The 23,796-nt window shown below is 43.4% G+C and overlaps 2 protein-coding genes across 7 annotated transcripts in view; both read left to right on the top strand.

The window, feature by feature from the left end:
- The first annotated feature begins 1,963 nt into the window (after window positions 1–1,963).
- eif3eb (eukaryotic translation initiation factor 3, subunit E, b) lies at window positions 1,964–8,191 on the top strand. The gene is made up of 13 exons (XM_027019577.2): window positions 1,964–2,077; window positions 2,480–2,597; window positions 2,884–3,001; window positions 3,150–3,192; window positions 3,441–3,545; window positions 4,233–4,358; window positions 4,777–4,901; window positions 5,172–5,298; window positions 5,673–5,774; window positions 6,202–6,311; window positions 6,769–6,871; window positions 7,349–7,483; window positions 7,901–8,191. The coding sequence occupies exons 1-13, from the start codon at window positions 1,988–1,990 to the stop codon at window positions 7,937–7,939; spliced, it is 1,341 nt and encodes a 446-aa protein (XP_026875378.1). The 5' UTR covers window positions 1,964–1,987; the 3' UTR covers window positions 7,940–8,191.
- A 4,460-nt stretch (window positions 8,192–12,651) lies between these two features.
- Window positions 12,652–23,796, top strand: part of pleca (plectin a) — an 87,661-nt gene continuing 76,516 nt past the window's right edge. For 2 of the 6 annotated variants that reach the window (XM_035525713.1, XM_035525712.1), the window contains exons 1-2: window positions 12,652–12,857; window positions 16,770–16,962. In XM_035525713.1, the coding sequence (XP_035381606.1) occupies window positions 12,678–12,857; window positions 16,770–16,962 (373 nt within the window). In that variant the 5' untranslated portion in view covers window positions 12,652–12,677. Of the gene's footprint in view, window positions 12,858–16,769; window positions 16,963–22,940; window positions 23,323–23,796 lie in introns of those variants that run through there. The other 4 variants (XM_035525715.1, XM_035525714.1, XM_027019551.2 and 1 more) reach the window with 2 other exon arrangements.

The raw sequence follows: 23,796 nt of genomic DNA, 5'->3' as shown, positions 1-23,796 counted from the left end.
GGAATCATAAGACCTAGTTGGATCTAAAATAGGTGCAGGTTAGAGCAATTTGGCCTCCCGAGTAATGGAGACTCCTCTTATCACTCCTGCTGTTCACCTCTCCTCCTTCGCCTCTGTCTCATATAAATCAGCTTCGGTAATGTAATGGGAAAATGCCACAATGACACCCCACCACAGTCACCTACCCATGTGTGTGTGTGTGTGTGTGTGGGGGGGGGGGGGTGTTTGTTCTTATCAAAGTTGGGAATGATTTCTGTCACATTTATTGCAATAATTAACCAGGGAAGGGCAGACCGATCGCTCTTGTGACCTTTGCTGCAGAGTTGCTAGGCTCCAGCTCCCTGAAACAACATCTTGTGTTCACAGATAAGAAACGTCATCCTTTGCTTTACTTAAACAGGATATGTATATAATACTGAGGATGTCAAGCTGATCTGGCCTGCCTAATCTGTTGGCAAGGTGCCAGATGTGTATATGTGTGGGTTTGTCAACTGATGACTTTGTGATGTTGTATGAGGTGTGTAGAAGTTTGTCTATAGGTAATGCTGTGAGTTTGTGATGAAATGCGGCAAACCCACTTTCCCCATGAGCACAAATAAAAGTATCTATTAATGTAATTTTTAAAAATTTAATTAATTGTAGTGTACTCCAGTTTACTCAAATGGGCACAGAATAAGAGAAATTGCAGATGTTACAATGTATGTATTAACTGCAGGTCCACACATGCCCTGTGAAGTTGTCAACTACTTAGTCTAATTCATTTGGGACCACATACAGCACTGTATCTTTTGAATTGCCTAAATCTAGTCATTTTCAGTAAATATTCCTAATTAGAAATGTTTCTTAGTGTGGTATTTGATGTTTTCTTAGTGCATTTTATATATTCGTGGTTGACTATATCTCACAAAAATGAAAACAGACAATGGAGGTAGTGGAAATGGAATAATTTGAAATATGCGTTTTGCTTTTAACTTCTATCACTTTGTTGAGGCATTTGGTTCTGTTTTTAGAGCATAACAAATGCAAAATGATATAGTGGCATTTGCTGCTGTGGTTTATACCTCCCATAAATACATTTTGAAACCTATGCCAGAAGTGACTTTTCCAAGTTAGATAGATCATGTCTCCATTTGCAATACTTTTTAAAGAATTGAAAAGTAACATTGTTACTGCTTATATGTATATACAGACAGACGTTACTGGATTGGATACTAGCTTGGACAGTTTGTTTTATTTTATTTTTATTTATTTATTTAGTTTTATTGAGCAGGTCAGATTTTATCCATAGACACAGTCAGAGTGCTGTAAACTCTAAGTGTAAAACCAGTTTTATCAGTTATATGTGTATAAAATAAGATGCATTCCAATTATGACAAAAGCTAATTAGTCTAACTGCACAGTAGACCTGAATGTCATTTTCAAGAGCTTAAAATGAAAACAGTGTATAATATCTGTCTTAAGTGGGGCTTTTTTACGGCAATTATTCGACTATGGTAGCTGGGATGTTTGAACATCTGAGAGATCCGTGGTGAGCTCTTCCTGGATTTCTATTGGACTTGCTTCACCTTAAACTCCAAGTTAATTAATTAATTAATTTGTTTGTTTGTACTTTAGGGAGCAGTAGTTTTGAAAATAATGTATGCCGTAAAGTTCTGATGTATCCTTTGCTTTGAATTGTACAATTGCAGCTTCAAAGAGTTGGCCACATGCGTAACCTACACCTTACACACCAAGCAAGCACGAACGCACTGGACGCTTGTTTTATAAACAAGCAAAAAAACAAAACAAAACAAAAAACCTTTCTCCTTGACAAAAAATTCACCATCCTATTTTTAAGCGGAGGCCCAGGGGTATTTGTTTCTCTGTGTGGACGACCTCTGGAAAACGAATCCATTTCCATTATAACGATACGGGTTGTGTGCTCAGTTGAAAAGTGAACGAATAGAGGGGTTTCAATAAAGCTTTTTCAATCAGTTCTCTTTTCAAAATGGCGGAGTACGATCTGACTACCAAGATCGCACATTTTTTAGACCGGCATCTTGTGTTTCCGTTGTTGGAATTTCTTTCTGTTAAAGAGGTAGGGAATTGATAATGGTAAACAGTTTAAAGTTTGTCGTGTTTTTTTTTTTTATAAAGCATTATCTTGTTTGCTCTGATCCACGTGTCGCAGCCGACCAGCTAGCCTGAGTCAGTTCTTCAGCTCACAGCTAAAACATCTAGCTACTATCGTTTGTATTTCAGCCTCTGAAGCAGGTTTCCCTGTCAAATTGTTAACTAGCTGTTTACTTAAACATGACCTGATCGAGTATTTAAATAGAAATAAAACAGCGGATGTCATTAGCATCTTGCTAGTTAATCTTTTCTTTTCTAGGAGCGTGGTAAAGCGCTAGCTGGTTACTGGGAGAAATGGCTGGGTGGCTGTTAGCTAACGCTAGCTTGCTGTAAAATTCCGTGTGACTGTTATTTATCTTCGTTTCAGATTTACAATGAGAAGGAACTCCTCCAAGGAAAGCTGGACCTCCTTAGTGACACAAACATGGTGGACTTCGCCATGGATGTGTATAAGAATCTTTATCCCGACAAAGATATTCCACACTGTAAGCGTGCCTCCTTTCTCACATGAGCAAGCGTAGATTAATGTCTCATAGATATCGCCACATCTTAGGTTAACCTTTGCTTGACTTGTTTAGGCCTAATAACCGGAACTTGGGTTATTGCGGCACGTTCGTGTACTTCAAGTTGTTAAATGCTAGTAAATCTGAAATGGAACTGCAATGCCGAGGTGAACTAGAAAACGCTTTAGAATCCGGTCTGAGGTGCAGCTAAGACACTTCAACCGGGAGATGCTTCTCCGCGGCCTTCCTGACTCTTTCATGCCTGCAGCACTGAGAGAGAAGAGGACGGCAGTGGTGGCTCAGCTGAAGCAGCTCCAGGCGGAGACCGAGCCCATTGTCAAGATGTTTGAAGACCCTGAGACCACCCGGCAAATGCAGTCTACCAGGTGGGCATGTAATACGGATGAGGTGTTTTGGGTTTTTTTGGTTGTATATGATTGTTTTTTTTTTTATTCTTGTTATAATGGGTGTTGAATACACAGCAAACTTTTACTTTGGTAATTCAAGATTTATTTATTTTTGTTCTTTTTAAAGAGATGGGAGGATGCTGTTTGACTATTTGGCAGATAAACACAATGTAAGTAACTCAATGTGAGTAACTCACGTGTGACACTACCTCCCATTTGTAATTTGTGTTTTGGTAGATCTGCTGCATGCAGAGTGTGCTTCTGAACCCACTGACTGGGAGTGCTACTTTAAATGGAAACTAGGGTTGTAGGGCTTTGCTTTCAACAAAGGTGAAATACTCACTTAAGAGTTACTCCTAACGGCATCCCATTTCATACAAGAATAACCTGTCAGTTGCTCTTGTATTTTGACCCACAGTTTCGTCAGGAGTACTTGGACACACTTTACCGTTATGCAAAGTTCCAGTATGAGTGTGGCAACTACTCTGGTGCTGCGGAATATCTCTACTTCTTTCGTGTGTTGGTGAGTTTCTTGCTCTTCACAGCACCACTTCTTTCTCTTTGGCAGAAATGTATTTAGATTGTCAATGGATGACATGGTGAACAGTACTGAGAGTGTATGTGGAGCATATATTTGAGTCCAGAGTATTAGTGATGAGTTTTAGGATACTTGGTGACCTTAAGAATTGTAGCAAAGTATTGGTGTTTGAATTGTAATTTGAACTGTAATGAGTATTTCTTATTTAAAACAGGATGTAACATAAAAAAAACCCCTAAACATTACTTTTCTTAATGATTCAGTATGTTTTAAACAGTAATGGGGATAGAAATTTGAGACCAGAAGTGTACGCTCTTCTTAATACGGTGGTCAGGCGGACTTTATGGCAGTATATTGAGTTTCATAAGTCTGACAAACGATTGCCACAAAGATTGGGAACAACACAGACACACCAGACACAGACAGCCCTTTTAATGACATTCAGGCCATTACGCAGCCTGGGATTTTATGGCCTCTGGGCTCAGGAATTGGAGTCAGCAGGAGCCAGGGACATTAAGCTCATGCAGCCTGGCCTTCCCCTTAGCATTCTGGGGAGGCTTCATGTTGAGCTCTCCATCTTCACAGCTTTGCCACCACCCTCCATTCTAAAGACACCATGCATCCTGTTGCCTAAAATGTATGACCGGCCTCTGTGTAACCACGCCCTGCCAGGTCCCTTCCACGGACAGGAATGCCCTGAGCTCGCTGTGGGGGAAGCTTGCCTCCGAGATCCTCATGCAGAACTGGGAGGCAGCCATGGAGGACCTGACCCGCCTCCGGGAGACCATTGACAACAACGTAAGCCTTCTCATATGGCGGCTGACCTTCAGCTGGTCCAGCCCACCTGTCAGGAGGTTATTACTGTATCTTATTCTGTATTTATTGGGGTCATGCCATCGCCTACGGTATTAATTACACTGGCGTAGTTGTGGTTAGTCAGTTCTGTAGGGCACAGCATTAGATGGGGTGTTGGCTCAGTCTCTGCAGTCCAGTAAGAGACATGTAAGGTTTTATTCACATTTTAGGACTTCATCCAAGTGTATTTTCTACTATGTAATGGCTTTAACAGTAGCCCGATCAGAGGTAGAGATTACATACTGACTTGAATATAGCAACAAGGTGACATTGCTCTTAGTCATAAATGGGGTTAATCGTTTAGTAAATTCATAATAATTCGACCCACACGCCCATAAGTGCTCATGTTCTACCTCCACAGTCTGTGAGCTCCCCTCTCCAGTCCCTGCAGCAGCGCACATGGCTCATTCACTGGTCTCTCTTTGTGTTCTTCAACCATCCCAAAGGCAGAGACAACATCATCGAGCTCTTCCTCTACCAGCCCCAGTGAGTATGCCATCACCGCGCCTGCTGAAGAGGCGCCCCTTTAGTTTCGTCCCTTTAGTTTCATCCCATTCCAGAAGGTCGGGGAGGCAGCGGTGCCTGCTCGCTCGGCGGGTTAACAAGCGCCACGGCCCCATGTCGGCTCTTGGGAAAGATCTACGTGCTTGGAATAACCGTGGTGCAGAAAAGGGTCTAATGAGTTTGCTGCCCTAAGTCTGTGACACAAGCTTCCTCAGCATATGAATGTAACTTTGATCCCTTCCTGTTCTGCAGGTACCTGAATGCCATTCAGACGATGTGTCCGCACATCCTGCGCTACCTCACCACGGCCGTCATTACCAACAAGGACGTAAGGAAGCGCAGACAGGTTCTCAAAGACCTGGTCAAAGTCATCCAGCAGGTATCACAGAACGCAGCCCCGGCCCGAGCCGCAGCATGGCCATCATTCTGCCTCCTGGTCACGAAACCTGGAGCCTGTGAAGGAATTTTATCATTGTTTTGCTGTTACAACCTGTTCTGATATTGGCTAAAACAAACGCTCTCTATGGTTATGAATTTCGTAGATTGGTTTTGTCTGTTTATTGCTCCCAAGGTCCCATAAACTCCCATTTTAGTGTATAAACTAGAAATGTTCCATTTTAAAGTGTGGTCATGAGGAGGAGGAGTGGGCCCATCTCCCCCTGTGAGATGACAAGCGCCACGACAGCGTGTCGCTAGCCTCCAGGGGTCATCGAGGGGTTACGCTTGAGCCATGTTTCTGTCCTCTCACCGCAGGAGTCCTACACGTACAAGGATCCCATCACAGAGTTTGTGGAGTGCCTGTATGTGAACTTTGACTTTGACAGTGCTCAGAAGAAACTCAGGGAGTGTGAGTCAGTAAGTTAACACTTTGCTTAACACTGTCCTACTCTTTCAGCCATGCAACTGTGGCTATAGGGAACTGACATGGGATCAGCTGCAGTATAGGGTTTAGTATTTTGGTGACATCCTACATAGGTGTTTTGTGTTGCATCTCCCCTGCTTTCTTTTACCACATACACAGAACCTCAACACTTGCACCTTCTTTAATCTATTTAAGATAATCGAAAACAGCCATAAAGTGAAGTTACGATGGTCCAGTCATGCCAGTATTACCGTTGTTCACCCCCAGGCCTCCCTGTAGGCTGAGTGGGTATCTACACTACACACTCCACATAAAAAGAAAAATTAATTACACTTTATTCCCCTTCCCCGTGCATTTGAGTTACTGCCAGATATAGCCCTGTTAAACTGTTGTGGGTAATTTAACATTCATATTTTCTAGGTGCTGGTGAATGATTTCTTCCTGGTAGCTTGTTTGGAGGATTTCATCGAGAACGCTCGCCTGTTCATCTTCGAGACATTTTGCCGGATTCATCAGTGCATCAGCATCAGGTAACGCCCCAGCGGCGTGGGCCACTAATCCTCTTGGCGCTGTAAATTGGGGTTAGCCCGCCGCGCACCAGCTCGCCTGCCAAGAGTAACAGGATTGTAGCCAAAGCTGCCTATGGGGAGTGCGTTTCCAGCGGCAGCAGCGTTGAGACGAAACCATGATAAAAAGGAAGGGGAAAAAAAAATCCGAGAATCTTTTGTGAGCATGTGCACGCAAGCCTGCCACTTTGATCCAAGCCTTTGTCACTCCTGTTTTTTTTTTTTTTTGTTTTGTTTTGTTTTTGTTTTCAGGTTCAATGTTCAGATGGCGGTGATGTTCACTGCGTTCTGTCGGCTCAGTTGTATGTTCTGCTAGGCTTCATCTGTGCCATTGACTCGTTTGCAGCCTGAACCTGTGAAGCCAACAACCCCTTTCTTACTCTCGTTCCTTTCCTCTTCCTCACCCCTCTCTCTGCTGCAGCATGTTGGCAGACAAGCTGAACATGACCCCTGAGGAAGCGGAGCGATGGATAGTGAATCTCATCCGCAACGCGAGGCTGGATGCCAAAATCGACTCCAAACTGGTGAGGGAGCTGCACGCCCCCCCTCCCTTGGCCCCTTCTGTCCCCGTTAGCTCAGCCTGCCACGTGACGCGTGACGCTAGCAGCTCCTGTGAAGAGGCTGGCAGGCCGCTGGATCTTCCCAGCAGTGTCCTGCATCTCTTCGGGGAGCCATCGTGCACGATTAGGCGACTTGATGGGTAGTGAAGGGGCATGCTGACTTAAGTGTTTAAGCTTTCTAGCAAAAGCTCTAGGCGTGTGCCAGCATTCCACCTCCTCAAAGCAGCTCTCATTTTGTGTCATATTAAACGTTATGGAGTGTTATACCTTATGAAATGTCATAGCACAGGAGCATGTTTGAGTAGCCTTGAGAACGTGCATCTTTCTGGGAACCCAGAGCGAGGCTCCGTTTAAACGCAGCATTGCTCTAGACAAACACTGTGACTGGTTTGAGGTCTGTGCATGTGGCCCCGACTCTGACTGCACTGCCCCTATCCACAGGGCCACGTGGTGATGGGGAACAACGCCGTGTCACCGTACCAGCAGGTCATCGAGAAGACCAAGAGCCTGTCGTTCCGAAGCCAGATGCTGGCCATGAACATCGAGAAGAAGCTCAGTCACGGTAGCAGGAATGAGGTAGAGTGCTCAGCTAGAGGCCTCGGTCATCCTCCCCCTCACACTCGCTCCTGCCCTGAAGCCGTCTTTTAATCCGTCTAGTTGTTAATACAAAAGTCCTGTTTCCTTGAAACAGTTAATTGGCCTTGAATGAACCAAAAGTACCATCGCCCGTCAGTCAGAAGTGACGCGAGCGTAACCGAAGGATTCTGGCATTAGCTCAGTTTGCTGAGTTTTTGTAGCCTCCAGTCACCCTGCACACACCTCTCAGGATGTACTGAAGAACGCGAAAATCCTGATTAAAACATGACATGGAAATGTAGCATTATATTCCTTCCCTAACTGAGGTTGATTGTCACAACATTGATGAGCATTAACCTTTGTTTTGTTTTGTGTGTGTGTGGTGTTGTGTGGGTTTTTTTTGGCTTCGTTCTCCAGACGCCTAACTGGGCTCCCCAGGACACCGGCTTCTATTAGACCGGCAAGAGAACATGACGACTCCGTGGTCATCCTCTCTTGCTCTCCTGTTCGAGAGGAACTTGTTAGCTTCATTCCTGTTGAGACCTTTCAGTTCACTTTTAACCCGATTGTTGCGTTACTTGCAATGCGTTCCTTTTTTACAACCAGGTGAATATGTACACACAGTCAGTTCTGAGCAGTTTCTTGTAGCCACCGTACTGCTGCTGTTTCACACAGTATATCTGAAATAAACTAACATGTCCATTTAAACTTCTGGTGTCAATTTGTTGTGCAATGAAGCCTTTAAAAATGAACATTTATACACCTCCGAATTTGGTATTTAAAATAGGTGATTAGTTTGTGTGGAATGTTATTCGTATAGCTGACCGAGTTGTGACCATTTTGATGCACTAATGAAAATAAGCATCTCTACCCTACTTTCCAATAGTTGGGGTTAGTGGAAAACTCCTGAGGGTTTTTTCCTCCCTCTGAATCATTCTAAACCAACAATTTCAGCCCAGCACGTTGGTGATCATCGTACCAACGAATGCATAGAATACCATATAAGTTGCCTTCTTAAAGAAACAGCATTCGTTGACTGCTGTGTAATTGAGGGGTAGTAGAAAGACATCCTGGCACATATTTTTTGAGGTTTGGGCTTAAAGCTGCACGATCCAGAGTGCTGAAGTGTACTGTCGTAATGGAAAGATTTATGGTGCGAGCCATCGTCTGAATGACACAAAAATGTTCCCCTCTGAATGAATCTCAGCCAGTAATTGGACAAGAAATTTGTAAGGGGAGATGGCTGTGTGTCTGTCAGTTATAAAGAGAATTATTGGCACTGCTCAAATTTACCCCCCCCCCCCAAAAAAAAAAACCTAACAAAAACTCATTTTGTATTACTTGTGTTTTGTCTGATTAGTGGAACAGTCCTGGAAAATATGGGCTTTAAGAACTTGAAATTTTCTTTTGAGAAACATAAGAACCTTAGGAACCTCTTTTTGGTTTTAATGTTGTAGTTAATCTAGTGTCTAACTTTTAGATCTGGCTGTCATAGTGGTGTATTTTCCACTAGGTGGAAGCAGAGACTCACTTAGTCATCTCTCAACTCCTGAGGGTTTTTTTCCTCAGTATTGTTCCAAACCAACAATTCCAGCCCACCTCTGCTGGTTAGCATGTTGATGAATGCACAGAATACCCTACAAGCATCCCTGTTAAACATCTTGTCTGCTGTGTAATTGAGGTGTAGTAGCAAGACATACTGGCAAATGTTTTTGAGGTTGGGCTTAAAGCTGTTAGATCTAGAGTGCTAAAGTAATGGACATATGGAAAGAACAATCTGATGTGAGCCGTTGTCTGAATGATGTTAAAATGTTCCTATCTTAATCTAAAGTGTTTAAAACATTAAGCAATGATGACATTGTAAATATGATTCATTTGTTCTGGTGCTTTCATGTAATTCTGAAGAAGTAAATGTTGAAACTTTCTGTTTATATAATCAGGGTTCCTTGTCCATGGATAACATTTACAAACTCTGTTCCTTTTAAACATTCCTAAATAAGTGCCATCCGCAGAAGCACTGCGCAAGTTTTGTTATTGCAGCGTGTGGCGTTACGGCTCATGTTGCCTGGGGTGCGTTTCTAAGCATCCCCCCTACTATTGACAGACAGGTTTCTGAGGACGAGCGAGAGGGGACAAAGGAAGAAAAAAAGCACGAGGGTGTGTGTGCTCACTCTGGGAGTGGCATCTGGATATTCCGGCAGGAGTCGTGCCTTTAGTCGCTGTGCTTCTCAGTGGAGGAAACCACGTGCGCGTGCACGCTCGCTCCTGTGCGCACACACTCGCACAAACACGCCTCCTGAGCTGACGTGGGCAGTGGGCTCAATCTCGCACAGCTGTTGCCCATCTGCAACAGAGCACCAGCGCTAAACAGGAAGGCAGAGCGCGAGGGAGAGAAGAAAACGTTCAGGGCTTTGAGGATGGAATCGTTGCAGGACCTGGTACTGGCCGATCCAGCGCAAGCCGGGCTGCTCTGGGTCATGGTGCTGGTTCTGGCCAGCCTGCTGCTCTGGAGCCTCTTCTTCTGCTGCTGGGAGAGTCACGGGTCAGTCTCCCCTTTGGAGAGATACCTCTCAGGTAGGAGTTAGCCTCTTTCAGCCTTCATCCATAACTTACTGACCTGGCGTCAGCTGTGCTTACTCAACCACATGTTTTGATAGCTGATAAAGCCACACAATGAGGCAGCTGTCTCAGGCCTGCTCGTAAAATAGCCGATCTCTAAAACATAACAGGAGACACTGAAAAGGGAGGGAAAAAAACAAGTGGAAAGCATTTCCCTACCCATTCATCCAAAGTTGAGCTGGTTTCCAGGATACCGGTTTCCCACATTTTCCATAAGTGGCAGCACTTTTCTGGCTGGAGCTGGAGACTGGGCCGGAGTAGGTCTGGCCTGCTTATGTGCAGTGCCAGTCATCATTACCTCGGTGTGTCATAGGAAGGGTGTGTTTGGAACCCTCAAATCATGGCGTGCTGTGTGCACTGCACTACTCGAACAGAAATGTCTGATCTCTACCTGTGAAGTGAAGTTCCAAATTTCATTTATTGTAGTAAATACATACACAAGGCAAATGTGGTCATGTGGAATGTGGATTATTAGAGCACTGGAAGTATCAGCAGTCATACATACAAATGGTTTCTTACCAGTATAACCTGACAGTATAGTTAGAGCGTAGTTCTGATAGTGAAGACTGGTTTAAAACATGCTCAACACTAGGGCACTAGCTTTGCCGAGAGTTCACTTCCCTTCTTGCTGGAATGCCCCTTACTCTTGTATTCACATGTTCCTGGTGCATTGGTACTGAATCTAATATGTAACAAAGCACCTTTGTAAGTCGCTCTGGTTCGGAGTGCCCGCTAAATGCCAAAAATATAAATGTAACATGAATCAGGAAGAAGAGGGTGTTAACTCTCCAGAAGTGCACCCCCTGCACACACATTGAGTCGTCATTCTCCATAGCCGCAGGTGCCGTTTCGGGGTCACAGGGAACTGCCGTCGGCGGCTGCCTTTTTATATGAAACACGAAGGCCGCAAGGAGTGATGGGTACATGCTTGCACCATGCTTGCTGGCTACAGGTGTCTCAGAGTTGGCTTCAGAACCTGATCTGATCAGAACTTCAGATCTGGTCTAGATCAATCAGTCTGTCAGCCACCATTCTCTGTGCGGAGCCTCGCCTGACAGCCCTTTGGCCAGATGCTGTCTTTTTCCCTGTGCCCTTTTGCCTTTTAATGCTCTATACCAGATTTCAGTCGTGCCTTTTCCAGGTCACTGATGTGCAGTATCTGGATGTCCCAATTGTGATTGTTTTTTTTAATGTCCTCTTTTTCAGCCACGGAGAAAACGTAAAAGCAAAGCAGCAAAGCAAGGTAGGAAGAGCCGAACCATAATTATGCTGGATCTGTATTCTTAAGAGTTTTTCAGTGCACATGCTTTTATCACGTTATCTTAGACTGAGTCTAGTATTATGTATAAGTGCTCAGTTATTTTAAACTATGTATTTTGTTGGCCAAGTTTTTTGCTTAATTCCATTGACTCTGCACTACCCATAGCAACCTCTAGAGGCCAGTAACTGAACATGACCCTTGGGCTGGTTGAGTTCAGTTTGGCTTTTTCTACTGATTGAGTTCAATATTGGAGTTTGGTAGGAGAAGAACATTAATGAATTAATATGTGGAATTAGTAAACCTAAAATGTTTTGGTTGCAAGTGTTGCTGATGTTGCTTTGTGTCACGGCTTTGATTTGTGATTCTGTGTTGCCCCTAGAATAAAGCTGTTGATCTTAGACACTGGCAGACTATGATTTTGAGACGGTAGAATAGAGATAATCTAAGATTTGTGTGTGTGTGTGTGTGTGTGTGTGTGTGTGTGAGTGAGTGACTGAAAGAGCGAGAGAATGAATGCATGTTTTTTTTCTCTCTCTATAATCAGAACAGCAAACTGTGACACGAGGAAAAATTTAGTCAAATTTGCTGGACATGCTTTTACAAATTAAAGCTTTATAAATGCAATCTTGTACTTTTATTTATTATCAGTGGCCAGTTCTCTTGTACTGGAACTATAGAATTTGCATGTTGAAAATGAAATATTTTTAAATAATTTGCCAGAGTACCCCATCAATCCACATTTTAGCTCTATTCCAGATTCCCAACATACCCGAACCAGACAGGCCGATCATAGTTAGTAAAACACTGGTTCAGGTATGATTAAATGTGCCATTTACACTAACAATTAACTGTACTTTGAGCAGTGTGCGATGCCCAGTCACTGAAGTGCTTGATCACCTTGAATTCATTGTACTAATGGAAGATAATTGTGCTCTTTTAGGATTAGAATCAAATGCATTCAGTTTTTTTTATTTGCTGTAGGAACCTGTCTAGCTACCCATTTGTTTACCTGACATCTCCAATCACATTCAGAGTCTGTTCTGACAACGAGCCCTTTGTGTGATCTCTGAAGTGGGCGCCAGAAATGACCAAAAGGCGCCCACGGCCTTCAGTGCTAAAATATCTTTGTGCTGTTACTCAGTGCTGCCTTGGTCCTACGCAGTCCCTGGCATTCGACTCAAGCAAGTCACTTTCATCTGTGTGAACAGTTTTTGGCTGTCAGCGTCACACTGAATTGGTTGTTGTTCCAGCGGAGAAGAAACCGAAGGTCACTCCAGCTATGGTTGACGGCAGGACAGTCGGGGGGCGGTCGCAATGGAGATCCCCTCGGCTGAGGAGAAGCAGGAGGTAGTGAAGATGGGCCAGAGAGAGAAGAGGGAGAGGCAGGAAACACAGGGAGAGGAAGAGAAACCTGTCAGTGTGCGGAAGAGGAACAAGCAGCACCTGAAGGTCACCATCGCACCTGGTACCACGACCTCTGAACCTGCAGAGGGGGTGAGTCACTGCTGCCCTTTCTTCGAACCATAGTCAGTCTCCAACTTTATAAGTTGTTGATCACATGGTCATTGCTGGCTGGCTAGTTTTGGGGGAAAGATGCTTTCAACCCAGCAGTGACACTGACCCATGTAAATACTAACACCACCACTGTACCGCATACACTCATACCAGCACAACACTACTACCATGCCATGATCATTGCTATGCTCTGCCACCAGAATAATATCCGAAACACAATTCCAGTGAAGAATTGGATACATGGTGGATTACATACTGTACATGGCATGAATAGAATATCCTAAAACATGATGATAAAGTGGTTGGAACCATTTTCTGTGGCAGCTGTGCATCATCACACCTGTATGAAAATCAAAGGCAATTAAGAAACATTGAAATACTCCAGTCTTATCATTTAAATACTCTCTTCAGTCTTATCATTTAAATACTCTTTTCAGTCTTACAAAATGATGCTACACTTGCCAGGAGCTGCAGTGCACCACTGGCTTCCAGCAAGCGCTTGCACATTTGTTGCCCAATTTTGGGAAAGGGCAGCATGTTTTAAACAAAAGACACATTTAGTTTTCGAAATAACTGCAGATGGTTACTGCAGTCTTTCCCCCCCTACTGTTTGTGGTGAACTTCACCCATCAGATTCCACCTTGAAATCTCACTGGATCCAGGTTCCCTCCTAGTGGTTTAGATTCGATGTAAATCTGCACACAACCGTCTATGCGTATATTCAGCCATGTCTAAATGGGGCCTAGAAGTGGGCTGCAGTCATCGGGTCAAGCTGGCAATGAGATTGTTTTGTTACGGTGGCTGTACGGTTTGCGCACTTAGCCAGTGCCCCTCCCACTGATCGGTCCATGCTACACAACACACTTTCTAAGGAGTCGTTTGTCCACGCTAATCGCTGAAAGTCTATTATGAAAGATGTTACCAGGCGTAGACGCCGACCAATATAGCGTTTTTGTTACTTTTTTTTTCTTTTACTTTTTTGGAAGGGGGCGCAGTACTTTGTCCTCGAGGACAAAGTTTTAAAAGAATTTCTAGTGAAATCTTTCTTTTTATTTAGTCTCCTGCATTTTACGCAATTCGATGTGATGCTGCGTGCGGGAGCTGTGGTGTCGTCATGACATCCACCACACGCCATCGCAGTGCTGATGTCTTATATTCAGTAGTGGGCATTCAGCAGTGTAGAACTGACCGCCTCATTGTACCGTACACAATACGGCACGGCATTAAGATACACCACTGAGTGACGCTTGAACAGGACGTAGCCTCGCGTAAAACATGTGACCACTCGCATTGTTTTAATCCCGTGGAGGTGATGTCCCCATTGACCATTCCTGCACCTGTGTCGTGACGGACGTCGAGACCCACGCCACTAGGAACAATTAACCGGCGTGATCCGCTACTGCTTCGTATCAGCGTTTCGCATTCCCGGTGGGTTAAGCAACTCCCGGTAAATCGCTCATTACAGTGGTTTAATTAGGCGACGCGATAACGGTTTTGGCTCAGATGGATGCCGCCAGTAGGAATGTTGCTTCCGCGAAACGGGAGGCAGTCTCACCGGAGACTTGCTAAGTTTGGCACGATTTTAATCGAGCGCGGCGGTCAGGTTTCTTATGCGTGCTGGGCGTACGCATGGCGTTTTGACAGATAGGAGATCGGAACAGCTGGATTGGAAACGGCTGAATTCTTGGGTACACGTGAGTAACTAGATGGTGTAGAATGGTCCCTTTAACAACCTGGGACTGCCTCACACTGACGCGCCTCTGTTTTGCTGCATCGTTGCCTGCGATAAGACTCATTTGCGCAGTATACGGCTAGCGCCACCAGAATGCATCTGCGTTATGGATAGCTGAAGGACCTTGGACGAAGCCCTTGTCGTAGCATTTCAGCACTTGTCTTAGTTTAGATATAATGTGAAATTGAATTAGTCTCTCCTTCCCTATCCTTTCACCTTCCAACATATATTTCTTTAGGCTAAAATATATTATGATTGTGTTACTGTATCAATTGTTATATTAATACACCGGCGAACACTTAATGTGACACATTTAAGATTACACCGCTTGAAACTGACCAAACTGATTTTACGCATACCTAAAATCTTAGCAACAATATGACATTGCTTTGGATTGTCATAACACACACACACACACACACACACACACACACACACACACACACACACACACACACAGAGTCATCTGTTGCTAATTTGCATATAGCCTCCAGGCCATGACAGGCCAGACACACGGTATTATTAGCAAGCAATGAATTGTGGAAACCTTCTAACTTCTTGTAGGCTACATTGAGTCAAATGTGTTTTAACTTTTCTGTAATTGAAATGAAAGCAAGGTTTAATTTGAGTAAAAAAAATCAACTAGGTTATTTTCCCCTTTGCTGTTTTGGAACTGAAAGTAGGCTGCTGAACAGATATGTGCTCAGGGTCTTTGCAGCGTTCTTGAAGGGTAATCCTTCCTGTGATATGGTGCTCCTCTCACATACCCATAGACACTGGAGATCATGGACCTAGCGCCAGTCTAACCAACTAGCATCAGCGTGTCTAACCTCCATCCAGATCTACTGACTAATGACCTACAGATTTTCCATTCCACAGACCGCTGCAAACATGCTCTCTCTAACTAGTCTGTGTTTCCTGGTAACTCTGGCATAATAAGGTTTATATTGGAATGTCAACACGTGCCAGACTGAGAGGCAAAGGCAACAGGATAGAAATTATATTGTTCAAAGGCTGTGTTGAAGAGGGCTACTTTTTAAAATGCTTTTGGTCAGGGAGGTGAAACCCTTTTGTTGATAATGGTAAGCTACTGAGGTCCAGCAGGTCGGTAAAACATTCCTTTGTGATGGAAATCCCTCATTAGGTTTTTATTCTTGTTTCACATCACTTCTTCTGCCAGTGAAACAAATACAGTTTCCTGGGTGCACTAATTGAATTATGGGAATTTACTTAATGGTAATCCACGTCCTAAAATACTTAGATATAAATAGTTATGTGACTTTTTTCCTGTTTTTTCCTATTTTTCTGACTCAAAGCATGAGTGACATCTTAGGGAGGGCTCATTACAGTAAGAGTCTCACTAGTCGTGCCGCCCCTGACACTTTCCATTTTTAAATTGTGTCTCTGCAGCACATTCTGAGAGTTACATAAGAGCATCAGTGCCCACTGATCTGGGAGGCAGTGTTGGGTAGCACATTCTCTTAAATGATTCACAATGAGATTCTAGTCTCTTAAAACCAGGAATTGCTGTTTATTTTTTAAATTCAGTGGTTGATGACTGGAATTTGTTTGTGTGTGTTTGTCTGTCTACTGAAAATTGCAAAAATGACTGTTTGACTACAGAGAACTTGCACACAGTGGGAGATTGTAGGCAGTGGTTGACATTTAGCCTTTCATTGCCCCCTTTAACTCTGAATTCAAACTTCCATCTCAGAGTCGTTACCATGACACTGTTTTGGTTCATATGGATATGGCGTGTGTACTTGATTTAGTTGATTTGTGTCAACATTATAGACTATCGGCTTACAGTAAGTAACCTACGACGTGCAGGAGAGTGTATCTATATATAAGCTCTAGTGGTCAAGATGGTGCCGCATTCAGGTAGGTTTGATTTGTTTGCCTTGCTGCCTAGTGTAAGCTGAAGTTGTCAGCACTGCTCTTCCCATATTGTGCTCTTGTCAGAAAGGTGTGAATAGGGAGCATTTTGTCTGTGTTTGTGACACTGTGCAGTTGTGAGAAACGGTTCACTTTCTAGTCAGTGCCTTTTTGACAGAAATAGCTTTTTCTCCCCATTGTGGAAAATGTTTGGCCACATTGCAACGGTCAAACGCTGTCCCTCTGCTTGTGCCCTTATCATTTCTGTCCTCAATTCACTGCAGGTCATGTCTGGAGCCCGTCCACGCCTGCGGGAGAGGTCAGCATCGGAGGAGAGCCCGAGTGAGCCGACCTCCTCACCCTTACGCGGGGACACACTGCCATGGAACTTGGCCAAGCACCAGCGTGTCAAGCGTTCCAAGTCGGCCTCCGGGGATGTGCTGGACCCGGCCGAGAGGGCGGTCATCCGGATTGCAGGTGAGCGGGGACAGGGTGGGGGATGCAGAAGTGGACATGTGGGGGAATTATGCAATTTGAGCTGATGTTCTGCTGCAGTGTTCACTAGCTGCTGATCTTCAACATCTTCAGTATAGATCTTTCACAACTTCTCATCCTATATACCACCAATTTTAACTTCTGAAGAATACATGGGAAGCACTAGGTGTTTGTTTTTGAGTGATAAGGAACAAAACCATTTTCTAAATTTGCACAACTAATGTGCACAGTGTTTGCCTTTTCCAGTGCACACAAAAGTGATATTTAACCTATCAGTGTGTTGCATGCACGTTGCACTCCAAAGTGTAAGTACAAATGCTCACCGTCTGGGGTTTGTGGGTGTGTGCGCGCGCAGCCGGATGTGTGTTTGGCGAGGTAGTGTTCTTTTATGCTCTGTGTTCGTGTTTGGGATTGACCCCAGCTTCTTGTTTGCTTAAAAAGTTGGTATTCCCAAAGGCTACCTGACCAGCTTTTTCTCTTCTGCCTTTCTTCAAGAGCTAGACGGAGCTCGCTATAATGATACACTTGAAATGCTTGCTTTTTTAAGGTATGTAAACATAGTAAGAATTTCATTGGTAGTATTGGCGTGTGTCATTTTGGCTTGCTGTATGTCAGCAGTCAGGATAATAGCGTATATCTGTCTATGAGAGGTTTGGCGAGGTGGTGGAGAATTTGCTATGCAGGTCCTGTCATCCAGCTTGGTCATGTGCTTTCAGCTCTGATCTCCCCTTCCTACTGCAATACGCCTAACTCAGCATTCTCTCTGTCACCTTCCCCCACTTCTGCTGTGAGCATGTGTCTCCGCTGGCTGTGCACACGCTCATCATTTATGCGACAGCAGTGCACGAGGGTGGCCATAGCTCTCATTCTCACATGCTGTGCAGATCTCCATGTGGATGTACAGCCATCGGCCTGCAGCAATTCCTGCCTCTGATGGTGGCTCTTTAGATAATGGTTTCTGTACCGATCAGTGGGTTACTCTGGTTTTATGATCAATTAGCGGCCCGTACAGTTACCTCTGGAACTGGGGGAAACATTCCATATCAGACTGACGAAACATGGCTGAAAAGTTTATTCTATTGCATAATGTGTAGCATGTTGTCTGTTGTTGTTTTTATGTTGCACCATGGTCCTGGAGGAACATTGTCTCGTTTTTTTTGTGTACTTGTATATAGCTGAAATGACAATAAAACCTCTTGAACTAATGCAGAGTAAAAAACAAACAAACTCTGCACTAGCGATGGTGCAATTCTATCCTGTGTGTGAACATCACTTCTTTTCAGCCCTACTTTAGGCGGTTTTATTGCCCTTCACTTTAAAGGTGCTATTTTAGTGCTGTTTCTTACCTTCTGAGTTATTCATGGTCTGTAGAGAGCAGAGATGGAGGCCTTTGGACTCGTTTCTGTACTCTACTCTACCGTCCTGTGGCTGAAGGTCGATGCGACTGGCGAAGGTTCTCCCCCCTCCCCATTCCCCGGCTTTTCATGGGCACGTTTAAAAGTAGCTGACCCTCACTTGCTGAATGTCTTCCTCATCTCACTCACTGATTAAGGCCTGTTTTCTCCACAGGATGAATATATCTATCTATCTCTCTCTCTCTCTCACTCATATATATATATATATATATATATATATATATATATATATATATATATATATATATATTAGATAGATAGATATAGATATATAGATAATAAATGTCTAATCTTCAAGATATCACGGTACTCTCCCCTTCCCACTGATCACGTGGTACGGCCTGCCACATGCAGTGGGAGTTCACTGTTGACTCTGTTCATTGTGACTTGTGTCTTGTTTGTAACCACGCCTCCCTTGTTAGCACACACCTGCACCCGGTTCTTTGTTTCAGTTATGTGTGCGTGTGTGCGTGTGTGTGTATAGTTCCATGGCATGTTGCATGTTTATTGTATTACGCTGCACTAGTTATGCGAGTGCCATATTGTTTATTGTTCTTGTCTAGTGTGAATGAATGTCTGCCTCTGTTGAGAGAGGCCTGTGCATCCTGCTCCTTGCCAAATTTAAAACCTATTAATAGTTTTAATTAAATGTTAATATTAATAATTTTTAAATTAAATATTAAAAATGTTTTACTAATGTATTAAGAAATATCTCAAAATACCTACCCAGAAAGTAGGATAATTTTATCTGGTTATTATTTTTTTTTACTCAAAAACATATAGAAGTAGATTTAAAGCTTATTTGCAAAATGCTAGATGCTAGGTCTTTGCTAGATCTTTTATCTCATAAGCAGAAATATTAGATGAATTGCTTACATTTTGTGTTTATATGCAGTTATTTGTGAATTCGTGACCATTATTTGCATGTCACATGTCAAATACATTGCTGATAAGGAACAAAATCCTATTGATTTTAAGACCCCCTCCCCCCCCAATAAGAAGTAGTTCATTATAGTGGAATAAGGGTAATAGTGGTTAGGGTTTCACTCTGCTTCTATGCGTCTGGGTGCAATGAATTAAGAGACTTTAGGGGCATTTTGGTCTGAAGTTCAAATGCTGACATGCTCCGACTCTTTTTACAAGGCCAAGTGTGTAGTGGTGTGAGGAGGAACACACTGTTGGAACATTCAACCAGGTTTTTCTCTGTGCCATCACAGACAAGCACAGAGTGGTTTTCTCAGTCACTTCCTTGAAGGGGGTGGGAGGACTTCAGCAAGTGGAACATGGCAATGAAATGTTTGGAGCTTTTCAGCCCAAGCTGCTGCTGTTTGCCTGGTCCTTTTCTGACAGCTAGCAAAACATGACTGGAAGAAAATGACCATGTTTGAAAAGGAAAAATGAGAAACCACTGCTAACATAACAGGATGAACTTTAAACAAGAAGATAAAAATTCAGAAGAAGCAGAAAAACGTGCTCGGAAACTTACTTGTTAACCTAACCTTGTCAAGACAATTTACATTCTTTACAATACACATGAATGCACAATTGCTATAATGTAATCCATAATGTATCTGGGTGGATGTAAAGAGAGGAAGTGTGCAGTATTATATATGTGACAGTAGTAATGGGTGTTTGTAGAGTATTGACTTCGTGCTTGAACTATATATACCTGTGTAGGGGATTCTGTGCATCATTTGTGTCTGGTCCAGCCATTGGTGTCCCTTCAATAGCAATGATTATTTACTCCATTGTTTGCTCAACTCAGTTGTCGGTTTCCCACAACACCCCTTGCTCATCTCTGCAGCTAATTAACACATTATTGAGCCCTTGCTGTCCGAGAAGCAATATAAATAAATGAATAAAACAAAGCAAGGGTAATAACCTTTAATAAATGTTTGTACATTAAATTTTTTTTTTTTTTTTTTTACAAAAATAGTGATTCCTAACCTAATTTTGGTTGAGAGAAATCCTGTTACAGGCACCTACCAGGTTCACCAGTTGCTCTTAGTGTCTTGCTTCCTTATCTTAATGGACTGGTTCTTGACTAGTATGCGGCTCGTATCTGGACTGTTATTACCTGTACTCACCACATGGTGTCACTAGTCTAAACAAATATTTTCTTCCCCAGGCAAATGTTCTCCAGGCAACGAATATGGCTTTGATTTTTACGCCTATGGATCCCTGGCTTTTTGCGGTAGCTTCATTCCAGCGCTATTAAAGGTTTTCACCGTATAAGGTGGTTTTTCCAAAGGCAAGCCGTTTGGTTGTTTGGGGCTTCTTTGAGCTGCAGTACTTCTAATAAGGCTATTGGCTGTTGATTGACTGCTGGGATTCCAGCCCTAGCTCATTCTGACCTCCTGCTGGACCTCAACCCTCTAAATGGCCTCTCTGCCAAAGAAACACTGGCCAAACTTGACATGTGTTAACGTTCCTCTTTCTAACCTTTGCTGCAGAAAATGTGTCTGAGTAACTTCAGTAACCAGTAAAATTGTAACCTTGCAATTTACATCACAAGGAGTATTTCATCTTGGCTGATATTTGTGCAGATAAACAAAGTCCAGTAAACACCCCCCCCCCCCGGATTAACGCTCTTCACTTGTAACCTCAATGGGCGCCGTTATCAATGAAATGCTGTCCAGCGCTGGTCCAGCTACTGAGTGCAGAGAGGGACCGTATACACAATACGAGTCTGTGTTGAAATTTGCCCCGGCCAGTTTGACCTCAGTCTGTGACGTTTAGATTGATGGCTCACAAATGGCTGCTCTTGCTCCATACTTGGCGAGAATTCTCTGGAGTGCCGAAACACCCAAATATAAAAGGCGTGATTGAGTTGGTTCAAGATGTTGCACAAGAAGCCTCTGAAAGGGCAAGGCAGTTTCAGGCAGGATTGCTTCCCTCCCAGAGGTGTGAACTCTAATGTAGCATATGCTTGCTAAATCAGCATTGTGTATTTTGCAATAAAACTTATTTCAGAGGCTGAAGCTCTGGCAGAGAGTTAAGGGTCTTAGGAGTTCTTGCCTGAGATTACGGATATATATTGCACACATACTGGTGGTCAGCTACTAGATGGCTAGTAAAGTTGCTGGAAGCTTGGTGAATGGTGCTAAAAAGACTCCTCAGTTCTCAATTATGATAATCTTAATCTAGTCCTAATCTAGGTGACCAGTCCCTAAGAGCCATCTGTTTATAGGTAGTATTATAGTATTGTTGGATGTTATCAAGTTGTACAAAAGCTAATTTGTAATGTTTTTCAATTTAAAGTTTGTAGCATTTTTCTGGACAATGTTAAAATGATTAATTCAGGAATTTGCAACATGGGAGTAAAAACACTGATATGTTGACAAAATGATTGTATGGTAGTGGATGGCAGGTAATTTTTATAACATCACTGCTGACATTATTAGAGGTTGTGTTAGAATTGTATTTTTCTGTGTTGTATTCTGCTATTCATCCTCACTGATTTTATATTCAAACATTGTGTCATGAACATTTGCATGATATTGTTGGAAAGTCCAATGCTCCATCTAATAGGTAGACTCTTTTATTTGGTGTATTTAAAGGAGATGAAGACATTGTTCCTCTGTCATGTCTCACTAAAGACTACAAGAAAACCATTCCAAATAGAACAGGAATCCTGGAAATAAGCTTTCTCCCTCTCTCTCTTAATCCTCCCCTCCCCCCCCCTTACTTTTAAACTCTCTTTCTCTCTCTCACTCAATTACATAACCGACTCTGAAATTTAACTGACGCAGCTTCCCATCAGGAAGCTCCCATTCATAATCTGTGGTGTTTTGGATGAAGCAAACCAAGTGAAGTTGACTTAATGCTTTGAGGTCATTGATTTATTCCTTTTCATTAGATGAGGTCATAGAATATTTAGATATTTTTTTCAATCTTTCTTGGAGTAATGACAGCAGTGTTAGCCACATGTTCTGCGTAACTTTGAGACGAACTGATATATTGATGCAGTAACAATAATTTACCTCCTAAATTACTATTTGTACTGAGCACTGATGCATTTTAGTTTGTGAACTGTCTTATTCCACCATTTGCCCTCGTTTAAACTCCCTCACACTCACTCAATAAGGGTGTGGTGTCTTGACAGAAGCAGACCAGCTCTTCTATTTTTGGTCACTGACAATTTTTACCTCAGTTTTACAGAAACTAGCAATTATCATTTGCATTCTTTTTAAAAACTTTTGCTGACATTTGATGTCCCTAATCTCTTGAACAGATGTAGTTGTTTTTTTTGTACTTGATGTGTATTGTTTTTAAATGCTAGGTTGTGGTATGCCTTTGTATGTGACCAGGCTAGATGTTATGTGAGTTTTTATTATTTGAGCCTTTGGATTTTAGCTGCACTAATCTGTGTGTTTACTCCATTCTGGTTGGCTAGATCTCTTGTTCTTAGAAATCAGCTCTGTGTCTGGAGCCAGTGTATGGGCCTTTAAGAGGAGGTGCTCTGTGTGTCTGTGTGTGTGTCTGTGTGTGTGTATGTGTGTGTGTGTGTGTGTGTGTGTGTGTGTGTCTGTCTGTCTGTGTATGTGTTGCTATTTCTCAAGCTTAGATGGGGAGTGGTACTGGTGGTCTGGACTGAGAGCCAATGCTGTGGAAGGCAACACACACACACACACACACACACATATACACGCACACTCATTCTTGATTGAGTGGGACACAGTATACACACATGCACGCTAGTCTGCTCTGACAACCCTGCCACCAGAGAGAGACGTCTGACAGATAAAAGAAGCAGAGAAGGAGAGAAGCAGAGGAGACAAACAGAGAGAAGAGGAGAGAAGAGAAGACCGCAGAACCCCGCGCTGACCTGCCCTCAGGGTTATGTATCGCCACGCCGGCTTGCCTGCTCGCGTGGATGAGCAGGACTTCATGCGAGCGTACGAGAACGTCAGGGAGAAATACAAAGGTACTGCAGCCTGTGTCTGCTTGCAGGGGCCATGTGTAAGTGTGGTGTGTGTGCGTGTGCTCGCACATCTGTGGGTCTGTGTGCATGCGTGCATGTGCATATCTGTGAAAAGAGCATGTCTAGTAAAAATCCAGTGACAAATAGTTCCATATTGAACAGCATGGACGTACAAACGCTGGGGATTTGTACGATTCCCCTCAGAACCTCAGCTATGTTTTGCAGCATGCGACAGTGAGCCATGTGCGCATGCCCGTGTCATAAGGCGCCTGGTTGCCTTATGCTTGCTATTGTTGGTGGGCAGCAGTCGCGAGACTGCAATGACTTCTTGGCTGCCCATAAGTGTGACTGTGCTTGGCTCCGCCTCTGTTTGAAGCTGTTTCAGCGTTCCTCATGAATCAGCGTTGATTCAATGTGTGTCCCGTGTTGCAAGTATTTGCAACTTGTCATCTGCCAAGTGGTTGTACTGTTTCTCCT

Source organism: Electrophorus electricus, chromosome 4 (assembly GCF_013358815.1).
Source record: "Electrophorus electricus isolate fEleEle1 chromosome 4, fEleEle1.pri, whole genome shotgun sequence".
NCBI lineage: Eukaryota > Metazoa > Chordata > Actinopteri > Gymnotiformes > Gymnotidae > Electrophorus > Electrophorus electricus.
The sequence above is the reverse complement of the archived record's forward strand: the minus strand, read 5'-3'. Positions and strand labels throughout refer to the sequence as shown.